We start from the raw sequence: 20,095 nt of genomic DNA on the forward strand, positions 1-20,095 counted from the left end.
GAGGGCGATGGCCTTGGAGATATAGCCTGTCAACGAGGGCTTAATGCTGATGGACTTTGTCACCGTCAAATTAGCCGTTTGTAAGGAGACCTGATCAGCGCGCATAACTCACCTTGATTGCATCACGAAAGGCGTGGTCCCAGTTGTGTCTTCGGGCCATAACAAATGAGCGATGGGCGTAGGAAGAATGGTTGCTCGGATCGGTGTTGATATCTTGGGTGAGTAATTCTTCGGCAGTAGATAAGTCTCCGTTTATGCATGCAATGCGGGCAGTTGTGACGGCTAGGATCTGCACGAAATATGCTCAATTTGTGATATATGGGTCAAGGATGGAAACATGCCTTTGAGCGATGGGCGTAGGAAGCATGGTAGTTCGGATCTGTGATGATATCTTGCGTGAATAGTTCTTCAGCGGTAGACAGGTCCCCGTGCATGGATGCCTCGCGGGCTGTTGTGATGCCTAGGATCTGCACGAAACATGCTCGAGTCGTGGTATACGAGTCAAGGACGAAAACATGCCTTTGAACTAATATCCTGAGGTAGTGCCCACTCCGAAACCACCCCATCCTCACCTCCGCCGAGGATGTAATTGCCATCCACGGAGAAGGTGACACATTTCACGATGGATGAGTACTTGAAGATGGCAATGGTTTGTCGGTCTGAGAGCTGCCAGAGACGAACATCGTTGTCATAAGATGATGATGCGACGAGTGTGCCAGTAGGATTAACGGCAATGGAATGGATGTAGCGAGTGTGACCGGTCCAGGGATCACCGACTTGTTTCCAGGTTGTTGTATCCCACTCGCGTATGGTAGGATCGAGATTATCGCCGCCTGTGAGAACGCGTGCGCCATTGGGCGTCCACGTGAGGAACAAGTTCCATGATGTGTGGGCCTTGAAGAATGCGACGTGTCCCGGCGTCGTGTCTGGATTATAAATTTCGATATTGTCGTTGGTTGCGACAGCAAGACGTTTTCCAGACGGCGAATACTGTATGCAGTTGACCGTTCTACCACACATTATTGGATCTCCCTGTTGCTCCCAGGTTTTGGTGTTCCATAGCTTCGTCGTGTTGTCCCATGAACAACTGATGGCCAGCACTGTTCTGTCAGGAGAAAAATCCAGCGAGTTGATCCAATTGGAGTGAACTTCAATGGGTTGGGTGAGTGCTTCGCCAGTTGCTCCGTGCCAGACGATGAGCACTGAGTCTGCATCACCGCTCGCTATCAATTGCCCATCTCGCGATACCGCCAAGCTCAACACCCGACCGCGATGCCCTTCCATCTTCTTCAACAGGATACCTGTCTTCAAGTCCCACAGACGAAGCGTCTTGTCATGCGAGCCCGTAACCATCCGTTGTTTGTTGGGGAACACTTTGACTACATTTACTTGATTTTCATGGCCTTTGAACTCTCGCAGGGATGTAGTGATTGGAATGAGCTCCGACATTTTTACTGGAGGTTGATGGTGCTGACTCTTGAGCACGGTCGAGGTGGAATTTAATTCCAATTTATGTCCTTTGAGAGTAGGGATCACTTCAACTGTCACACCTACGCTTCGTCAGTGCTGCGTCACGCCTACCACCTCGAGCTCGTCTGCATCAAACCTCACCCTGCCAGTGCGTCAGTACTTCAACTGTTCGTGTAACTTAGGTACATTTTCAATCTATCATAATAATTGATTTTCTCACAGCGTGCCTACCTTCCAATCGAGCTCGGTGATCGCGCGATTGGCACTTATCATTCCCCCTCTCCACGTATCATGAAGTACTTTCAAGTCGTTGACCAGAACTAGCTGCCTGCATCGGTATCGTGTGAGTACGCTGAATACTGAGTTCCCGTAATCAGTACATATAATATCGCTGTTCTTGCGGTGCAACGGTTATGTGCGGGCAGTCCTTACACATTACGGCTGCCGGCTGGTACTACACATTATGGCAAAACGACACACCGTCTTGAGTTCAATATTGCGGCCCCAATCGATAATCATTCCGCTGTTATGCATTATAGAACATGAAGTGTGTAGGGAAGAACTTGAACATGGCTGATCGTCGTCCCTGCAGGTCTTCGTACAATTGTACTGTGCAATCATATTCTGATCTTCCTTGCATGAGCACTCGTGACATCAGTCCTCTCTCAACTGCGCAATCCTCGGCTCTCCTTCACAACCCTTAATAAGAACCGTCCGGTTCTCAAACACCGTGCCCTTCGCCAACAAGTACAAGCTTTGTTGATCATCCCAACCCAGCGGGACGTTCGAGTCGACCTGGAAGCCAGTCCAAACATACAAGAACCTGGACATGAGCCCACAAGCCACCGGAACACCAACAGCAGCCTTGTACCACATGAGTGCAACGACGAACGCCAGGAAGATCATGGCATGGTGGAATGCACAGTCAGCCCAGTGCGCAAAGCGGCGAATACCTTGTAAGGACTTGAGATAGCCTGGGCGGAATACCACAAGCTCGAGCTCTTGAGGGAATAGAAGAAGCGCTCCGCCTACGATTGCGCACCAGGGAACAAACAGCACCCCGCGGAGAATACTGGTGAGAATGCGCTGGGACGATTCACGCTCTTCATGAGAGGAGTCAGCGAGAGGGACTTGCGCGGTCACAGGTGGCGACAAGGGCATAGCGGCCTGTAGTTCCTCGACGAATCCAGGAAGACTGAAACTAAGGTTGCGTGGTCTACGGGATGGCCTGTTGATGCTCGACGAGGGTGGCCCCGAGATGGATGCAATCCTTCTTTCTGCCTTATGTCCAATAGTATTGGCCTGAGGACGTCAGCGAGGCTCGATAACCTAAAATGAATCATGCGAACGCACCTTTTGCATAGGCAAATCGTGTACGGAGAAGTATCGGTTTGGAAGACTATAGAACTGTCCACAAGAACTTCATCAGTGCTGTATGCATGCCACTCCTAGCGTACCGACCTCTTCTGGTCTGGTTTTGATCGAAATCCTCCTACCAAACCTTTCTCGCAATGGACTAGCAATAAAAACCGGCTCTTCTTCGTCCGACCTCTGAAACAATTGGTTAGCTTAACGTGATAAACAAAGACGAGACCGACTTACCCTTTTCTTGAAGACCGTAAATGCCCTACTCACCGTCTTCACAGCAGCAGACAACGTGCGCTGCCGGGAATGGAGTGCAGTTGCAGCCTTCTTCATAGCGAGACTGCCTCTCAAGACCGGACGGAGCTTCGCCTCGCTCTCTGAGGCAGGAATATGCCGCACGTCAAGTTGGAATACCTTATCCTCGTCATCTTCAGGAGTGGTCTGTCCTGACGAGGATGGGGAGGAATATTTGTCAAAGTCCGATGAGCCCGAACTTTTATCTGAGGATACACTGCTATATGATGAACCGCGCTGGAGGGTTGTCAGTGTTGACGCTCATAAGTAGACACAAACAGGAAGCTCACTAGCACAATCAGCGATGAAGTTGTAGGTTTCGCGTTTGACATGGTTGCATGGAGTAAGAAGTTAACAGAGAAGAAAACGAAAAGAAATAGTCGGCCTGGGAGGGAACAATTCTGAACTCGCCTGACATCGTCATCAGGAAACAACTGATGGTAGTGTCCCCGGATGATGGTCTCAGATGAAATCAACAAAGGTGTGACACATCATGAATGATGGTATAAATTGGATGTTGTAATTCGTTAAATAGATAACCATCGTCTGTACAGTCCATCAGCTAATGGTACGGCACCAGTAGTCACATAGATGAGAGAAAGGTTATACGCGGCCTCTTTCGCGACGGATGCATACTGCCATAAATGTCAGCCACCATAATCAAATGTGGCGGACGCGCCACTTACCTCGTTTCCCCGCTTTTCAGCAATCTCAAGAACACGCTCATAATGCGAGACAGCGTGCGTGTGAAGACCTTGACAAAGATAATAAGACAAAAGGTGTCAAATGAAAAAGTAAATTTCGTACCAAGCTGATGAAATGCCCTACCGAAATTGTATTCCACTTCTTCAAGCACCTCATCACCGGACGATTTCCGGAGTGTTCGATACTGAGACAAGAAGGCCATCCCCTGTCAAAAGTGAGCTACGGAGTCGATGTGGAGCACAAAAGTCTCACTTGTGCTATCGTGTGGTGTCTATTGTCAGACTGCCGCTGCAAAGCTCGACCAAGAGAAGCGATGGCCAGAGATAGGCAGACAACAGGATCTTCAGGGCAATAATCGTATGCATGCAACAGATAGACTGGAAATAACAGTTATTAGGAACTCCTGGAAAGGGATACTAACTTGCATATAGCGCTCTGGTAGCTTTTGGCAGCGAGAGACATCTGACCATAAAGAGTGACGATAATTGGATTATGCTTCGTAGGCATTCGGATCGCTGTTTTTTCTGTCGCGTTGTTCTCCACTGGACCAGGGATCTCCGCTTCATCATCCACTTCTTCCTCGGCTTTCGAAGGCTCTTCCTTGCCCGACGATGACAGATTATACTTGCGCCCGATAGCATTCCATTTCATGAGCTCTGGAGTCTTGACCGCAGCATCGTGAAGCCGGAGTTCACGAAGTGTATGCTTTTGCAACGTGGAAGAAACGAACGGATCAGTAGGGTGATGTCCACTGGCTAACGAAACTAGCAGAAGGCGGAAAGCTTCGTTGTTGAACTGGTGGGTGTTGATCATTTTACGACACTGCTCTACCGCAATAGAGAACTTGCTGGCATGGACGGCGCACGCTGCAAGACGTGTTACGATGTCGAATAGAGAAAGAAATAAGACCCTCACTGATGATCGTTATTCGAATCGTGTCTTGTGAATTGGAATCTCGATAGGCGTTCGATAAAAGGACATGACGCAGGACTTCTTCAGCCTGATCGTAGTCTCCTCGTTTGGTGAGAACAAAGGTATACTGTGAAGTCAAAATGACTAAAGAGCCAGACGAATATCAACTGCGAAAACTGACTTGCATGAAAATCCTCAACCAGTTTGAAAATGTAACGCCGCGGAATGAATCAACCTTGTCGGATGCTTGGCCGTCATCTTTGGCTTTACGGGTATGCCTGTCGCGTTCTGCAGGAGTGTGAGGTCAAAATAACGTATAGTTAACGAATGTCTGCCATCACCGACCATTGAGCTCGAGCCGTGACACCATCCTATCCTCTTCTGTATCATCCCTTCGTTGTATTCTTCTCTTTGGGAACATGCCCTTAAAGTCGTAGTCCTAACAGAATCGGTCAGTCACTTCAGCACAGGCGCATTAATACCCATCCAATCACCCTAGTCGTCACAAACAAATTCCTCGTCTCCCTAAACATCTCCACGAGTTTCTCAGCCTCCATCATCCACTCCCTCTCCGCCCCTGCATCTCCATACCGCATACGCGGCCACAGATCCTCGACGCGGGAATACCCTAAGCTCACCTCTCGCTCACGTTGCTCTTCGAGCGCTTTGAGCTCGGCCAATGTGAGTCTGCTTTTACCGGGAGCTGGAATTTTAGCTTTAGTGCGTCTCTCTTCGAAGAGAGAGGCGCCTTGAGGTTGAGTAGTACTGGGTGTGGGAGTTGCTTCAGGCTGGTGGGCGCGTCGTTTGCGGGAGTCGATGACTATGAAAAGATAGATATTTGATTCTTCAGCTTGAATGGTAAGAGACACACTAACCTTGGTAAACGAGTTCCAGTGCCTTCCTAGGCTCGTCCATAATTTCGTAGAGCTCGGCAAGTTTCATCTTCGCATCATTATTGGTTTGATCCGCATCAATGACTAACGGGAGATTAGACTTTAACATGACTTATTAAGGGTATCTCACCTTGCTTATAGACCTCCGCAGCCTCTTGCAGATCACCAAGCATCCTACGACATACAGCCACCTGAAGCAGTACGTACAAGCTACTGGTCTTCACAGAAGATCAGTAGGGAGACCAATATGAGGAGGAAAGGAAATGTACTGCAGGTTCTGAGCCAAGAATTTCATATATCGGCCTGGCATCAGCATACATCTCACGCTCAAAATACGAGTCAGCGATCTCTCCAAAAAGTGCAGCGTAATCGAGGACATCTTGTGCGAGAACAATAGACGCGTGCATCTATGTGACTCGTCACACATCCATAAGTTTTGACTGTATGACAAACACGCACCTTGCCCTCCTCGACATCCCCGAGCTTGATTCGTGCGATAGCGAGCCGGTGTCGGGCGTTGATGTCGAGAGGATAGTGACCAGGCTGAATTTCGCCGCTTCGCTCTGTATTCATATTGCCTCGATCTTCGGGAGGTAGATCGTATTCTCGATCGTCTGCACACCCATCCCAGAAGCGTTGGCCTGCGCGGCCTTGCAGCCATCTGCAGCCTTTCCTTACGATTTGGATTGCATTGTCGCTTTCTGCCATCGTGTTATACAGATCGGCAAGAACTAAAATGTCGATGAAACCAAATGTTTGGTTTGGTAACGGTTGGTCCATCAGGGAGGGGTCAATGGGTTGTGCAGGACCCAGGGGCTGAACGGTCTGATAGTATTCCAAGGCAGTCTGGTAAAGAGAGGCACAGAGGGGAAGGTCTGATACTTCAATGAGTATCGGCCGAAGCTCTGCCAGAACTGTCATATCGTGGGGGAACCGTTTCAGAATTGCAAGAAGAGAGTGTCGAGCCTACATCGGGTTGACATATTGAAGACGCGTGAATAAAAAACAATGGAACGTACGGCGCGAAGGTCATTTATCTCCTTTGCCAAAGAAGCACGGTCCCAAAGTGCATCGACATTTGTCGGATCAAGACTATATACCTTGCTGTAGCAATATATGGCCTGTTGGTTGTAGCCCAAATCTCTGGGGATACGCGCCATCGGTCAAGGTTCCCTTCCATGAAAACCGATCACGACCTCACCTTGATTGTGCAGCCAGTCTCTCCCATTCATCTGCATCATGCCGGAGATGCGCCGCCATGATGCGCAGTTGCAGCGCCTTCTTCGGTTCATCGGAATCTTCATAGCATTGAGCGATGACGGACCACGCAGACGCCGCTCGAGGCTCGATGCGGATGACTTCCTGCATCATCCGTATTGCTTCCGGAATATTTCCATCGACATACGCTTGGTTTCCTTCACCTATCAGGGCGCGTACTTGATGGGAGAGCACGGGTCCTAGGTGACGACCACGCTGAAAACACGATGCGAAGCAGTAGTTGCGAGAGTGCCCAAAAGGGCCATCACAGACCACGCACCTTCTTGCCCTTTTTCTTCCCGATCCCGGATGCCTCGCGAAGGTCGTCACGAAACTCCGCGTCTTGCTGAGCGATATTGAAGTCCCATTCTCGATGGAGCATCGCTGTATTTGAGACATCGTCCGTCATGCGAATGTTGCTTACTAGTCGGCTGTACCTGATATTCAGATACATAAAATTGTCTCAAGGGAGATAGATGCACTTGAAATCGGTATCAATCTCTGCTTGAACACCCTGGGGCAATTCAATATCCTCAACTTCCGATTCCTCTTCTTCATCGTCAGATTCGGAGTCGGTGTATTCTGACTCTGAGTCCACCAGACTCCCGTCGTCTATTGTGAGATCAAGTAAGGTCAGACTGCATGATTTCTGAACTTACAAAAGTCATCTTCTTCATCCATGCTCATCATCGCGTTTTACTCGGAGCAATCAATTCCCCTTAATATGTGATGTGGCGTGCGTGACTCCCGGTCACAAACTAGCTTACCGGGTGGCCCGGTGTAAGCCGTGCAGCACTTGGACTTCCACACTCAACTGACCAAGAGCTTCCACGTCGATTTTGCTCCCTCTCAAACCGCGAATTCCTTCTCAGAGGCCAAAACCGGCACAACAACGCGATTGAAATCAACTTACGTAATACATAACTGATTTCCTGAATTGCACGCACACAGAGTACCTGGCACTTTCCTTGTCGACACCACTATGGCCATGGATTCATCACTAGATCTGAACGGTTTGGCAAAGTCTCTACCAGCAGCAAACCTGGAGAAAGCTGAGAAGGACTTATTGAACAATTTTAAAGGTGAGGAACGTTTATCCAGGCTCCATCCACGTTACTCACGTTCAGCACACATAACAAGCTGCTGCGCTCAGTATAACAACTCTTTATCGATCTTCAAGACATGCATCCAAACGCGCTTATAATGCTGGATATGCAACAGCTTGTCAAGATCTCATGTCGATGATCCAACAGGGCGTTTCTACAGGTGGTGTAGCATTATCTGGGTCAAGCAACCCAGCCGGAGACGTGATGACGATCGGGCGAATCATGGACTGGATTGAGGCTAGGATGGAGGCTGTAAAGGCCCGCGAAGAGGAGGAGGATGAAGATGAAGACCGTGAAAAGGAAAAAGAAAGAGTAAGAGGGAGCGTCCCTGCAAGCCGCCCCAACATAAATAAAGACTCCACTCCCCGCCATGTTTTTCCCGGGGACACTACGAGGGACACTGTACAGCCAGGTCCCTCTTCTTCTCGTCTGGAACAGCAAACTGTATGCTTTCTCATCCTTTTTTGCGCATTGGCTAATATATTTCCCTTTTCGTAGGCTGTTCCAGCGCCTTTGACTCCGCATTCTCCTTTCACGGTTAACATATCAAACGTTCCCAATAGACAAACATCACCTACGCCATCCGCCGTGCCACCCGCGCGCCAATCAAGCCACCCATATGCCAGCCAACGTTCATCCAAATCCCGTGCCTTGGGCGCCAAGAAAGACAATCCCGAGTCATTTCCCATCAGCCCACCTATTACAGCATGTCTTACACCTTCAGAGAATATATTTCGCACCCCTCCTGTCACAGCCGCAACATCTGTTACAAGTGACCCTGCTTTCGCCGACTATACTGCTGGCGCTAAGCGCCGTCATGCTGTCATGATGATGCTCGATTCTACCGCTGTTTCGGGCGCTACCGAGTCATCATCGCAAGGGAGTAGCGTCTCATCAACAATCACATCCGCCTCTGGAAATACCAGACGCAGAACGCGGAGCTCACGCACGTCCATCTTTAGCGCCAGTCATACACAAACCCAAAACAACTTGGGGGACGCCATGGACGTGGAAGATGAGGGACGAGAACGAAAGCGAGTGGCTAGACGATGACAGCCATCCAATTAGAAGTATTAAAGGTAGGTATTACCTTTAAGTGTATGTCATAAGGTCGCACTGTCTTTCTATCCATTTTCACACAATCCTTTGGCATTTAATTTAACACACTTCTGATTTTCCCCTTGTATTGCTCACGCTGCACGAGTTCTGTATGTACGCTTGATTTCAAGTGATACCAATTTTTGTTTGGCAATCATTTTATCCCCATTACTGTTTTACATTAATATATGCAGTGGTTTAACGTTTATGGTTTACGTAGCAGGACTGGATTATCATAAAGGAGAACACATCACCATCCACCGTGACTGTTGTAGCCCTTGGCGTTATTCCGCGACTCATCTCCACCTTCCCCGACTCGCCCTTGTATACCCTATTCCCAGAAGAGACCTCAGAAATTTGATCATTTATCCACTCATACCCTTCCGAATCATCAGTCTCGTCATCATAAATCAAATTTACACGAACTCACCATCCGTTCAAAGACTCCTATTTACTGGAGCGGGTAGAGCCCGGAAACGACCCAAACCCATACGACGCTTGAAGCGCTCCAAAGGCTGCTTCATAATCCTTTGGCTGGGACTGCCCAGGGGAAGTCTGCTTCTTGTCCTTTTGTGACTTGAGCAGAGCTTCTGAGGATGCGTTGGAAGACGTGCTTGATGATTTAGATGATGATTTGAACATTTTCGGTGGTAATAGCGAAGAAGATTATAGAGCTCTGGCGAAATATGATGCTTGTATTTTCTCTTTTATAAAGGGCTGGGGAAACTTGTACGAGTGAATGAGTGAATCATGCTCAACACTCACCGTTTTATACTGCATAGTAGACGCCATCATGTTTTGTCGTGCGGGATGCAGTAGCACGGCACCGCAATAGGAGTCACTATCGGTACCATGACTGTAGACGCAAGACAGGTTCTGACTCAACTCATGCCTCGTGGTGCTGTTACAGCATATGACATTCAACCTGCGCAACGCAGTCCAGAAAGGAACACGACAATGAATATTGTCCATAATTAGCCGTGCACAGGTGAGCGAAACAGATCCGCAGCATAGCTTTGCTAAAAATCACCATACCATTGGTTACATTGATACTGTCGCACTATATGTCAATTGACCGTTATAGCTCCCCAAGTATATAAACATGTGGCTCGCGTGTTACTTGATCTCTTTTGCTGCGTTTCATTACCCACAACATTCTTGGCACGGTCGAGTCAGGTTGCTCCTTGCATCAAGGTAAGTTTGACAGACGCAGCCACATTTTTGTCTGAAGTGCGACTGCGGCGCACCCGCCACCGGGAGATGGCATGGACACCCTGTTATTGTGCTCACCTTGTAAGTAAATAACAAGTGTTCCATTATGAACCCTTATAATAGTGAGATCGAACGTAACCTAATTTAGTTCACTACATTATGGGGTCAGTCAGCACACTGATAGGACTCCGAGGACTTACAGGAAGTACTAGTCACTCAAGCTTAAGCTTGACCATCTGAAGAACCTGCAACCACCATTGAATATGTTGCCGGTACAGCATTCGAGCACTGGTATTTTGGAGCGCTGAGTGTTGCTGCGTGTTCTTGCGATCGTGTTCTAAATTAATATTGTGGAAGAACTATGTACAGGTGCGGAAGAACCATCCTTGGGAGAACGATAAACGATTTTAATTGGCTGACGCAACTCGTCTTATAATAATGATTTACCATATTCGGCCTGAACGTTAACGCGAAATGTTGAAGCTCCGACTCAGACACTCAAGTATCTACTCTACTTAGTACGAGCGTGTGCGATCATTGTGGGACATCTCTGGCACTGTTATAATAACGCCTGTTTTATGTTTTCTAACTCTCATTCTCTCGCTGAAGAATTGACTATGCCTAGGAAGAGCACCTCACCTGCGTCGGAGCTCCTTCTGAATGACATTACTAGTCCCCTATGGGCAGACACACTGCTTATAACTTGGCATTGATTGTGGTCAATCGATCTTCCCTGGTGCAGAACAAGTTGACTCTTGAAACTTGAAGGATCCCTAGTATGACTGGTAGGCTTGACTGGCCCAATCCTAGTACTCGAGTAGAAGACAAGGCTGCAAACGAATCGAGTACACAAGAATTTTGGTGGACATTTTAGTCGTCAAAAATACAACAGAGTATACAAAACTGAGATAGGTAGACTATATATGGCTAGAATGCAAGAATATATTGGGCTCGTTTCTTACAACAGTGAGAAAGAAGATCGCAGATGAACAACTTGTAAATATGTACCAGACGACATCAATACGAGGTAGTAGAACTACACACCAATATGAACGAAAACCATCCTCTGCTCCAGCGGCACTTGCGTCTTCACGGCATGCGTAGCACGGTTCAGTGCCCAGGCTGCCTTCGTACAGTCCATCACACCTCCATCCTTCAAATCTTTGAACATGTTCTCATAGAAGGCTTTGACGACATGTTGTGCGACAGAGTCGTCGACCTGCCACAGCGTGCCAATGACGCTCTTGAACCCTGAAAACTGAAGACCAGCTGCAAGGTGAATCACTTCGTCGGGTGTCTCCTCATCCCCGACGGCGGTATGACACGCTGATAAGAACGCGAACTCGGCGTGCGGAATATCTCTCTCCATGATATCGAGCAGCGTCAGATCTTCGTCTCTCATGACGAAATGCGAATTGTAAGGCTGCTTTGGGTCCTGCTTGCCATGACAAGCTAGGTGCACCCAGTTGTTTTGCTGCAAAGCTTCGAGTGCACCTGCTCGTGTGGCTTCGTCGCCAGAAATAGTAGTACGGTTGGCCGTCGCAGGGACGAGCTTATGGACAAGCTCGAGCTCGCTGTCGACGGCCAAGAGCGCCTTGCCTTTCCCTGCACCCGGTTGACCCTGTCCGATTGTCACGAAGGATGGAGTGACACGCTTCTTCATCATCTGTCTGGATCTGACCAGAGCCGAAAGTGTGGGCGTGTAAGAGCAGATATAGAAATCCTCCAGACATGGCTCCCTAGAGCCATCTGGGTTGGTTCGAAACGGGTGAGCTGCGTGGAGAGGAATAGATGTGAAAGCTGCAGTTGGACACAGCCAGATTCGAGAGTAGTATTTTAGTTTCAGATCATGTCGGAGGACGTTGACGATGGGTAGCATGATCTCGTTCCATATTATCCGCGAGAGTACTATGAGATCCGTCCTCGACTGCTTTGGGGTCATCTGAGATGCTTCTCGTATTGCCCTGGCGAAGCGATCCTTGAGATTTGTCAGATCTGCGAGAGCAACAGACGGCAAGGGAACATGATGGGGGGCTCCTGACGTCGGAATGATGATGGCGCTGCATGAGTATTGGCTCGCAATTAGGATGATGACCGGGCCCTGGCGCGCTGCCGCTTGCAGGTCTGCATACAGAGGTGGGAGTAGGAACCGTGAAAACTCCGGAAAATCACGAATTTCAGCAACCACAGCTTCCCATTGCCTTGTAAGTCTCCTGTACTCTATCGCTGCCCGATCAGCACCAGCTCTGTCGCTGATTGTTGTAGAACTCTGAGCGGCATCGGAAACGCGCTTGCTCAGCTCCAAATAATTGCGCGCCAGTGCTGGATTTGCTGACTCAAGATCTTCAACTGGATTCCTGAGTCGAGATGCCAGGGACCACTGCTGGCCACGACCTTGCTCTGCGAGTTCAACTGCGTGTCGTAGATTGTCACGACGTATGGCGCACGAGGCTGCATCTACAGGAAGTGATTGTGCACCACGAACAGCGGTTGCAGCTTCACGCCGTGAGATGATCGACGATCGTGTCATGACATGGCTGTCGAAAAGCTCAAAGCACACTTGGTATGCTTCTAGGGCAGACTCATGTTGATAGACTTCTGCTTGGCAAGCCCAGTCAATAGCTTCCAGGATGCGTTCCGGAAATCCTTGAGTAGGGTGCCTTGACGCCCGTCTGAAGTTCTCCACTGCAAGAGACAAATCAGCAGGGTCGTGTAGAATCCGGTAACGAGACAAATAGGCCTCTTGCAGCCACGTGTAGCTGAAGTACCTGTCTGGGTGCAGTGAAGATAGAGCTGCCAATGATTCTTGGCAAAGAGCAATGGCCTCCTCAACATCTTCATTCTTCTGAGCTTGCGTAAAACGAGAGCAGAGCGCCGAGCTCAAACTGTAAAGAGTTCTATGGCGCTCTGGATGGTCGAGCCGCCTTACCCGAAGGGATTCTCGATACCAATCAATGGCCTCGTTAAGATCATCTCTGACTTTCGATTTGTTATATCTAGTTTTGAGCGCGTGGGCAAGGTTGTGAAGCGTGGTGTCACGATATGGATGCCCAGGTGGGCACAACGTCAGTGCCTCGCGATAGAGGCTGGTAGCGTGGGTCATGTCTTCAACATCGCCGCGTTCGTTGAAACGGTGGACGAGGGCGCCCCCTAGGCTGTCCAGTGAGCAATCGCGAGATTCATGCCCAACAGGGCGCAGGTGCAGCGCTTCTTCGTGCAAAGATATGGCCTCATCGAGATCATTAGGATTGCCTTGGTGCCGAAAGCGGGACCCGAGTGAAATGGCCAAGTTGTTCAGGTAGATATCACGGCCAGCGTGTCCCTCAGGACACAGAGACACGGCTTCACGACGAAGCTGTATGCTCGTGTCAAGATCATCGATGCTGCCGTGCTGATCAAACCTTGCACTAACTGCATGTGCAAGCATGCCGAGGGTTTTGGGACGAAATCGATGGCCCAGAGGACAGAGCTCGAAGACGACTCTTCGAAGGTGGATGCCTTCATCGGATGCGTCTGTTGGAAGATTGTTGCATTCATCGATTACATAATCGATACCATTTTTCCCTGCTATGATGCTACGAAGGTACGTGCCCTCTGGACAGAGAGGCAGTAGCTCATGATAGAGTTGGGCCGCTTCGCATATGTCTGCAGCAGTACTTTTCCTGATGTGGCGCCAAGCCAGCGCTTCGGTGAGATTATATAGGGATAAGGGATAATCGGGATGGTGCTGCGGACGCAATGCAAGGGCGTCGCGGAAGAGGGAAGTGGTGGTATCAATGTCTTCAACATCATTTCGGATGTAGCCTTGAAGGTAGGCCCACGCGAGGTTGGTGAGAGCCGTTGCGCGGTCTGGATGGCCGACCGGACACTGGTTCAGAACCAACTGAAAATGCTCCGTAGCATCGTTCAAGTCAGAGACATTCTTGCTTTTCATGTATGAGGCAAATTGTGCGTGGCCCGCATCTGCGTCTCGAGCAATCTCGCAGTCTACGAGGGGCTATAGTTGGCGTTCCGTCAGCAAAACTAACAGGACAGAGTCCGGGGTCGCTCACATCAAACAGTGCGCCATTTTGATCGTCCCAAGCATGTACAACAGCAATCTTCAGTGTGATGGAAGGTTGAACACCGCGCACGGCTGGGCAAGATAGATCTACGAGATGTTAGCATATGTGCATGAATGGGAAGCGAATCACTCACCAAATGGGTGATCTCCATGATCGAGTAGCTCATCCCACGACATTTCAAGTTCCCCGATGATCTCTCCACCGCCTAGCATTCGACCAAGCTCATAGGATGCTCTGATCTCTATTGACAATGCAGGCGAGGCATTTGATAGTCTATAAATGATCAGTTCTTCCATCACGTCAGAAGATCTGCATGAACTTTACAGAGTTACAGAATCGCTCCACGCTACAGATTCATCAGATGACAGGACACTGATGGCCGATCTCCAGCGTCTCCTCGAGTCGACATTGATGGACACGTAAATGCCAGCGGGAATGCGCTCGGACGGGACTTGAAGATTCTTTCCGCTGATGACTGTAGATAGAGTGTGAGGATCACGAAACAGATACGGAGATAGTATAGAGACTCGCCTTCAAGTCTGATATATCGGCTTTCTGAGCTGCCAGCCATGATGTTGCGATGGAGCAAAATGACGAGGATCGATGATGGGTAGAGTGGTGGACGGAATGGATGGGAAGGGAAGATGGGGGTAATGATATGGGGACTGCAGATAGAGTTCGGCTGAGTGGGAGATGAGACCTACTAGTAGGGTTCAGGTCACGCTGCACGTGTATTTCCATGATGTTCGGCACGATAGACGCTGGTCTGATCGCACAAGCGCTGGGAATGGAGATCACCGACAAGGACTAGCAGAAGAATCTGTGTTAAAGTAGAGAATGGCAATTATGGCATGAACAGTTCGCGTCGAAAGTGGTCTACCAACATTGAAAGGGACATGCGAGTCTCAGAGTGATTGCTGCTCCTGGACTTGCATGGTACTACTTAGTTAGCACGCAAAGGCAAAATGTAGAATTGAGTATATTTTGTGAGGTAATGACAGAGGCAAAAAATGTCTATATCGCTGAAAACGGCGCGCAAAGAAAAGACGAATGATTACATACGACTGGTCCAATTGAGCTGACAGTGTCATGGGGGAAGGATTATCTTGCCTGCAACGAGGAATAAGAAAGAATAAGGCGAAAATGCATCCAATTGGATTCTCGTTCGGTGAAGGATGCATCGATGATTGACGAACGATGTTTTTGGGAAGCTGTAACCGTTACCGGATTCAATCACAAATTGAACCCTGCGGAAGAGGAATATCCATTATAGGTGGCACTGCATGGATAGGCTGACAGATCTATAGTGTAGAGAAGCCTTGAAGGCGACGGGACCATACTTTGACCAAGGACATCGCTATTGACATTAGTGTGGCTTGAGGCTGAAAAATGGCATAGGTTACAGGAGCGGACCATTGCGGTGAACATCTGAATGTGGGGCTTCGACGAGAGAGGTGTTGTGCTCGAGGTAAAGGTGATGTCAATGGAACGAGGTGCAGAGTGACTGTCGAGTCAATGGTGAAAGAGACAGAGCGAAGAGGGAATCACCAGATATGAGGCGTATCTCGCAGAAGATGGACGTGGATGCAATCATGTAGCTATAGACGTGCAGAGGACTTATTCGCACAAGGAACTTGGGTGTCGAGACCGTGGTCCGTTGAATTGCAACGTGCCGAAATATCCATCCTGTTCTCACGGTGTTTCTTTCATGCCTCGTGGTGTTGTTCCATCAGAATACAGCATGTGATATTCAACCTGCGCACGCAGTCCAGAATTCAAAGGAACACGGCACTAAAAATCACCATGCCATCAATTGGTTACATTGATACTATCGCACTACATGTCAATTATTGATCATTGACCGTTATAGCCCCCCAACGATACCATAAACACATGTCTCATGTGTTACTTGACCTCTCCTGCTGCGCCCCACAAAATTCTTGGCACAGTTGAGTCAAGTTGCTGCTTGCATCAAGGTAAGTTTGACAGATGACGCAACCACATTGTTGTCTGAAGGGCGACTGCGGGGCACCTGCCAACGGGAGGTGGCATGGACACCCTGTTATTGTGCTCACCTTGTAAGTAAATAACAAGTGTTTCATCCAAGTTTCATGATTATGAAGCCTAATAGTGATTGAGTACCAGGTCGAACGTAGCCTAATTTGGTTCACTACATTATGGGGCCAGTATACCAGCACACTGACACGATTCGGACTTGCAGGAGGTAGTAGACATCAAGCTTCAAGCTTGACCATTTGAAGGACCTGCAACCACCGTTGAATATGTTGCCGGTATTACGACATCCGAACGCTGTATTGCTGCGTGTGCTTGCGATCGTGCTCTAAATTGTAGAGGAACTACAGGTGTGGAGTGGGAGAACGATAAACGATTTTGATTGGCTGACGCAACTCACAATTTCGGAAAGCCAGCCACGATGATTTGCCATATTCGGCCTGGCCCTGAGCGAAAGCTCTGAAGCGCTGATTCTTTACAGCTGCTTTCATATCGATAGGACCGGGCTTGATTTTGTTCCCTTCCGCTCTTGTTTACTTGTGGAACTCGACAAACAAAAGGGTTCCGCTGGTTACGATATCCGGGTGTGCGAAGTGACTCAGAATGGCAAGCTCGGAGTCCACTTGTTTGACGCTCGTATTAGTCACCGAGTTGCAACGACGTGCGTCTGTCACCTCTCGTGGCGCACGACTATTGAATATGAATTGACAATATTGTACTGACACGTGTACTACTAGACTATTGTCTTCACGATTGACGATGCTGATTCTTCGTGGTGATGCATGTTCAGTGTTACTCAGCCCCCATGCTCCCGGCTCACTGGGCTAGCAAGTTCAACCCGGTCATTAGCACAATGGCTTTCTCGTCTACACAAATTTTGACTATTTTTCTGCACACGCCGCGCATACTATTTGGTGGGTGCAGAGACTGGTTTTTGGTGCGTCGCAAGTTTTATTTTATTTTTCTACATCCTTGCTTGAAACTCGCCGAGACCCGTATCTGCCCTTGTCAGTCTGGTGCTTCCAGTCCCGTTCATCGCGGTCGCCGTTTCCTTTGAAGCTAGCGTTAGTATCTAATGTTCTAGTATTGTCCTAATTTAATTTAATTCTAATCTATTGCTATCGATGACCGAGACTATAAGTTGACACCTTGACAAAGTCTTGCAGGATTGAGACACTGATTTCCGACCAGCCCATAGGGATGCTCAATTCTAAAATGTCGTTGTCGTTTCACATAGATTTAGATTTGTTTGTGTTTACAATAAATTAATTTACTTCATTTCCGCCTCCGCAAATGGTCCCGAGCCCGGATGTCAGCCCGGCTTGCCTCTTGGTCAAGTGAACTGTTGAAATCTTTCGCTGAGCACTGAGCAATGAGCTACTACTATGCAGCTGGTCATGACACTGGTGAAGACAATCCACATCAGTTTCAGAATCTAGGCCAGCATCAACAGCAGTAAATCACTCACCGATATTCGTAGCGAAAATCGCGATCTGGCCAGCTCATTGATATGTCAAAGAATTCCTCACACTTCTGCCACTGGTTGTAGGGACCGCGGGAATCGGGTCCAGATAGCATTAACGAGAGTGCGCGAAGGCCCACACTTGTCCCATGAAAAAAGCGGGACATCCTTTGGTTGACTTCGTCATCAAAATCTTGATCTGGGGAGAAGACCTGCTGAAGAATGTGTTGTGACTGCTTGGACACAGCCAGTGTACTGGTTAAGATTGAATGTAATGTGAGGACGTCCCTATAATCCTGTTTTCGTCGCTGTGCACGAGGCATGTTGACGGCAGTTCGACGCTGAGTGTTGAACGTTTGGTCGTTGATTTGATGGTTGATAACGCGGTGTTCCGGCCAAGCGGCTGAAGAGTGCCACCGACCGGTCCCAAATACGGATTAGTAAGGCATCGGCAATCAGTGCCGTACCTGTGTCTGAACGACAAACGACAACGACATTTTAGAATTGAGCATCCCTGAGTTAACACCATATACTTAGACTCATTTGATACAGCGAGTGAGAAATCTGGGTGTGTACAGGGATGCTCAATTCTAAAATGTCGTTGTCGTTTGTCGTTCAGACACAGGTACGGCACTGATTGCCGATGCCTTACTAATCCGTATTTGGGACCGGTCGGTGGCACTCTTCAGCCGCTTGGCCGGAACACCGCGTTATCAACCATCAAATCAACGACCAAACGTTCAACACTCAGCGTCGAACTGCCGTCAACATGCCTCGTGCACAGCGACGAAAACAGGATTATAGGGACGTCCTCACATTACATTCAATCTTAACCAGTACACTGGCTGTGTCCAAGCAGTCACAACACATTCTTCAGCAGGTCTTCTCCCCAGATCAAGATTTTGATGACGAAGTCAACCAAAGGATGTCCCGCTTTTTTCATGGGACAAGTGTGGGCCTTCGCGCACTCTCGTTAATGCTATCTGGACCCGATTCCCGCGGTCCCTACAACCAGTGGCAGAAGTGTGAGGAATTCTTTGACATATCAATGAGCTGGCCAGATCGCGATTTTCGCTACGAATATCGGTGAGTGATTTACTGCTGTTGATGCTGGCCTAGATTCTGAAACTGATGTGGATTGTCTTCACCAGTGTCATGACCAGCTGCATAGTAGTAGCTCATTGCTCAGTGCTCAGCGAAAGATTTCAACAGTTCACTTGACCAAGAGGCAAGCCGGGCTGACATCCGGGCTCGGGACCATTTGCGGAGGCGGAAATGAAGTAAATTAATTTATTGTAAACACAAACAAATCTAAATCTATGTGAAACGACAACGACATTTTAGAATTGAGCATCCCTCATAGACCTTATCATGAAATCGTTGTGACAAAGATGATGCTCTATTGTCGATATGAAACCTCTGCGAATTTTGCGCCATTAGCAGTGTGGTTTAGCCACATCATTGTTAGCAAATGTCTCACACAAACGCTTGCAGTCAAACAATGATTAGAGAACAATACACCCACGCAGTTGGTGTGGATCGTGTGTGGTCAATGTCCACACCTGCCAGAGGTATATAAGGTCACGAACATCTCACGAAAAACATCAGTTGCAAACCCACTCACCTCATACCTCTCTTCCCGTTTCAAACCCGGCACTTGGCTCGAATATAAACGCAATGACGGTCCTGTCAGGCATTACTATCGTTTCCATTGGTATCTGGCGCAGTGGTACAGAAGTATAGCATGCGCAACTACCTCTGTGCAATACTGCTGCTTCTGGTCGACATTTAGATCCACTGTTTGCGCGTGTCATCGCAAGCCCAGTCCAGTCCTTCATTACTCTCGCTAGGAAGAACAGGAAGACATGTTTCGACCAAATCTCCTAGCGAGGGTAGGTGGAGGAGCTGGGCACGATGACAAGGATTCCGGTGTTATGCCAGGGGTATTTTCGAAGGTAAATGTCATATGTCACCAACCGATAACTTACTGCGTGCCACAGGCTCCTTGCAGAGTGTGAACACCGGCATTGCGCTGGGATGTGCAAATAGTAAGTTCTCGAACAGCTCACGAAAAACATCAGTTGCAAACGCACTCACCCCATACTCTCTTTCCATTTCAGACCCTCGAGAATAAACTCAAGGACGGTCCTGTCGGACATTGCAGTGGTACGCAAGGATAGCATGCGCAGCTACCTCTGCGCAATACTGCAGCTTCTGGTCAGCATTTAGATCCACTGTTTGCCC

The 20,095-nt window shown here is 48.7% G+C and overlaps 4 protein-coding genes across 4 annotated transcripts; 1 reads left to right on the forward strand and 3 right to left on the reverse strand.

The window, feature by feature from the left end:
- Positions 1 to 1,990: 1,990 nt before the first annotated feature.
- F5147DRAFT_712271 (uncharacterized protein) lies at positions 1,991 to 3,461 on the reverse strand (the record flags this gene model as incomplete). Its single annotated transcript, XM_041438348.1, has 5 exons — positions 1,991 to 2,772; positions 2,824 to 2,877; positions 2,932 to 3,021; positions 3,073 to 3,366; positions 3,420 to 3,461. The coding sequence occupies 5 exons, from the start codon at positions 3,459 to 3,461 to the stop codon at positions 2,125 to 2,127; spliced, it is 1,128 nt and encodes a 375-aa protein (XP_041289112.1). The 3' UTR covers positions 1,991 to 2,124.
- On the reverse strand, positions 3,462 to 7,598 carry F5147DRAFT_712276 (uncharacterized protein). Its single transcript, XM_041438349.1, has 18 exons — positions 7,556 to 7,598; positions 7,379 to 7,508; positions 7,177 to 7,327; positions 6,841 to 7,112; positions 6,659 to 6,782; positions 6,099 to 6,605; positions 5,909 to 6,046; positions 5,770 to 5,857; positions 5,622 to 5,723; positions 5,241 to 5,566; positions 5,092 to 5,185; positions 4,928 to 5,034; positions 4,750 to 4,873; positions 4,260 to 4,700; positions 4,087 to 4,211; positions 3,937 to 4,039; positions 3,816 to 3,883; positions 3,462 to 3,764 (listed from the first exon to the last, which is right to left on the reverse strand). Exons 1-18 carry the CDS (start codon positions 7,584 to 7,586, stop codon positions 3,657 to 3,659), a joined length of 3,039 nt encoding a protein of 1,012 aa, XP_041289113.1. The 5' UTR covers positions 7,587 to 7,598; the 3' UTR covers positions 3,462 to 3,656.
- A 286-nt stretch (positions 7,599 to 7,884) lies between these two features.
- F5147DRAFT_582685 (uncharacterized protein) lies at positions 7,885 to 9,055 on the forward strand (the record flags this gene model as incomplete). Its single annotated transcript, XM_041431674.1, has 3 exons — positions 7,885 to 7,978; positions 8,037 to 8,446; positions 8,501 to 9,055. The coding sequence occupies 3 exons, from the start codon at positions 7,885 to 7,887 to the stop codon at positions 9,053 to 9,055; spliced, it is 1,059 nt and encodes a 352-aa protein (XP_041289114.1).
- A 2,118-nt stretch (positions 9,056 to 11,173) lies between these two features.
- On the reverse strand, positions 11,174 to 14,435 carry F5147DRAFT_814293 (CHAT domain-containing protein). The gene has a single exon (XM_041443516.1). The coding sequence runs from the start codon at positions 14,244 to 14,246 to the stop codon at positions 11,349 to 11,351; it is 2,898 nt and encodes a 965-aa protein (XP_041289115.1). The 5' UTR covers positions 14,247 to 14,435; the 3' UTR covers positions 11,174 to 11,348.
- Between the last annotated feature and the right edge of the window lie 5,660 nt (positions 14,436 to 20,095).

Source organism: Suillus discolor (genome assembly GCF_016758755.1).
Source record: "Suillus discolor strain FC423 chromosome Unknown F5147scaffold_58, whole genome shotgun sequence".
NCBI lineage: Eukaryota > Fungi > Basidiomycota > Agaricomycetes > Boletales > Suillaceae > Suillus > Suillus discolor.

What these genes read in the sequence shown, in the direction of transcription:
- F5147DRAFT_712276 (XM_041438349.1), bottom strand. Translation starts at nt 7,586, where the DNA reads ATGATGAGCATGGATGAAGAAGATGACTTTT. An exon ending in ATTTGTTTGTGACGACTAGG is followed by an intron (nt 5,186 to 5,240) that starts GTGATTGGATGG and finishes CGATTCTGTTAG; the next exon opens with GACTACGACTTTAAGGGCAT. An exon ending in GACACCACACGATAGCACAA is followed by an intron (nt 4,040 to 4,086) that starts GTGAGACTTTTG and finishes CACTTTTGACAG; the next exon opens with GGGATGGCCTTCTTGTCTCA.
- F5147DRAFT_814293 (XM_041443516.1), bottom strand. Translation starts at nt 14,246, where the DNA reads ATGAAAAGCAAGAATGTCTCTGACTTGAACGATGCTACGGAGCATTTT.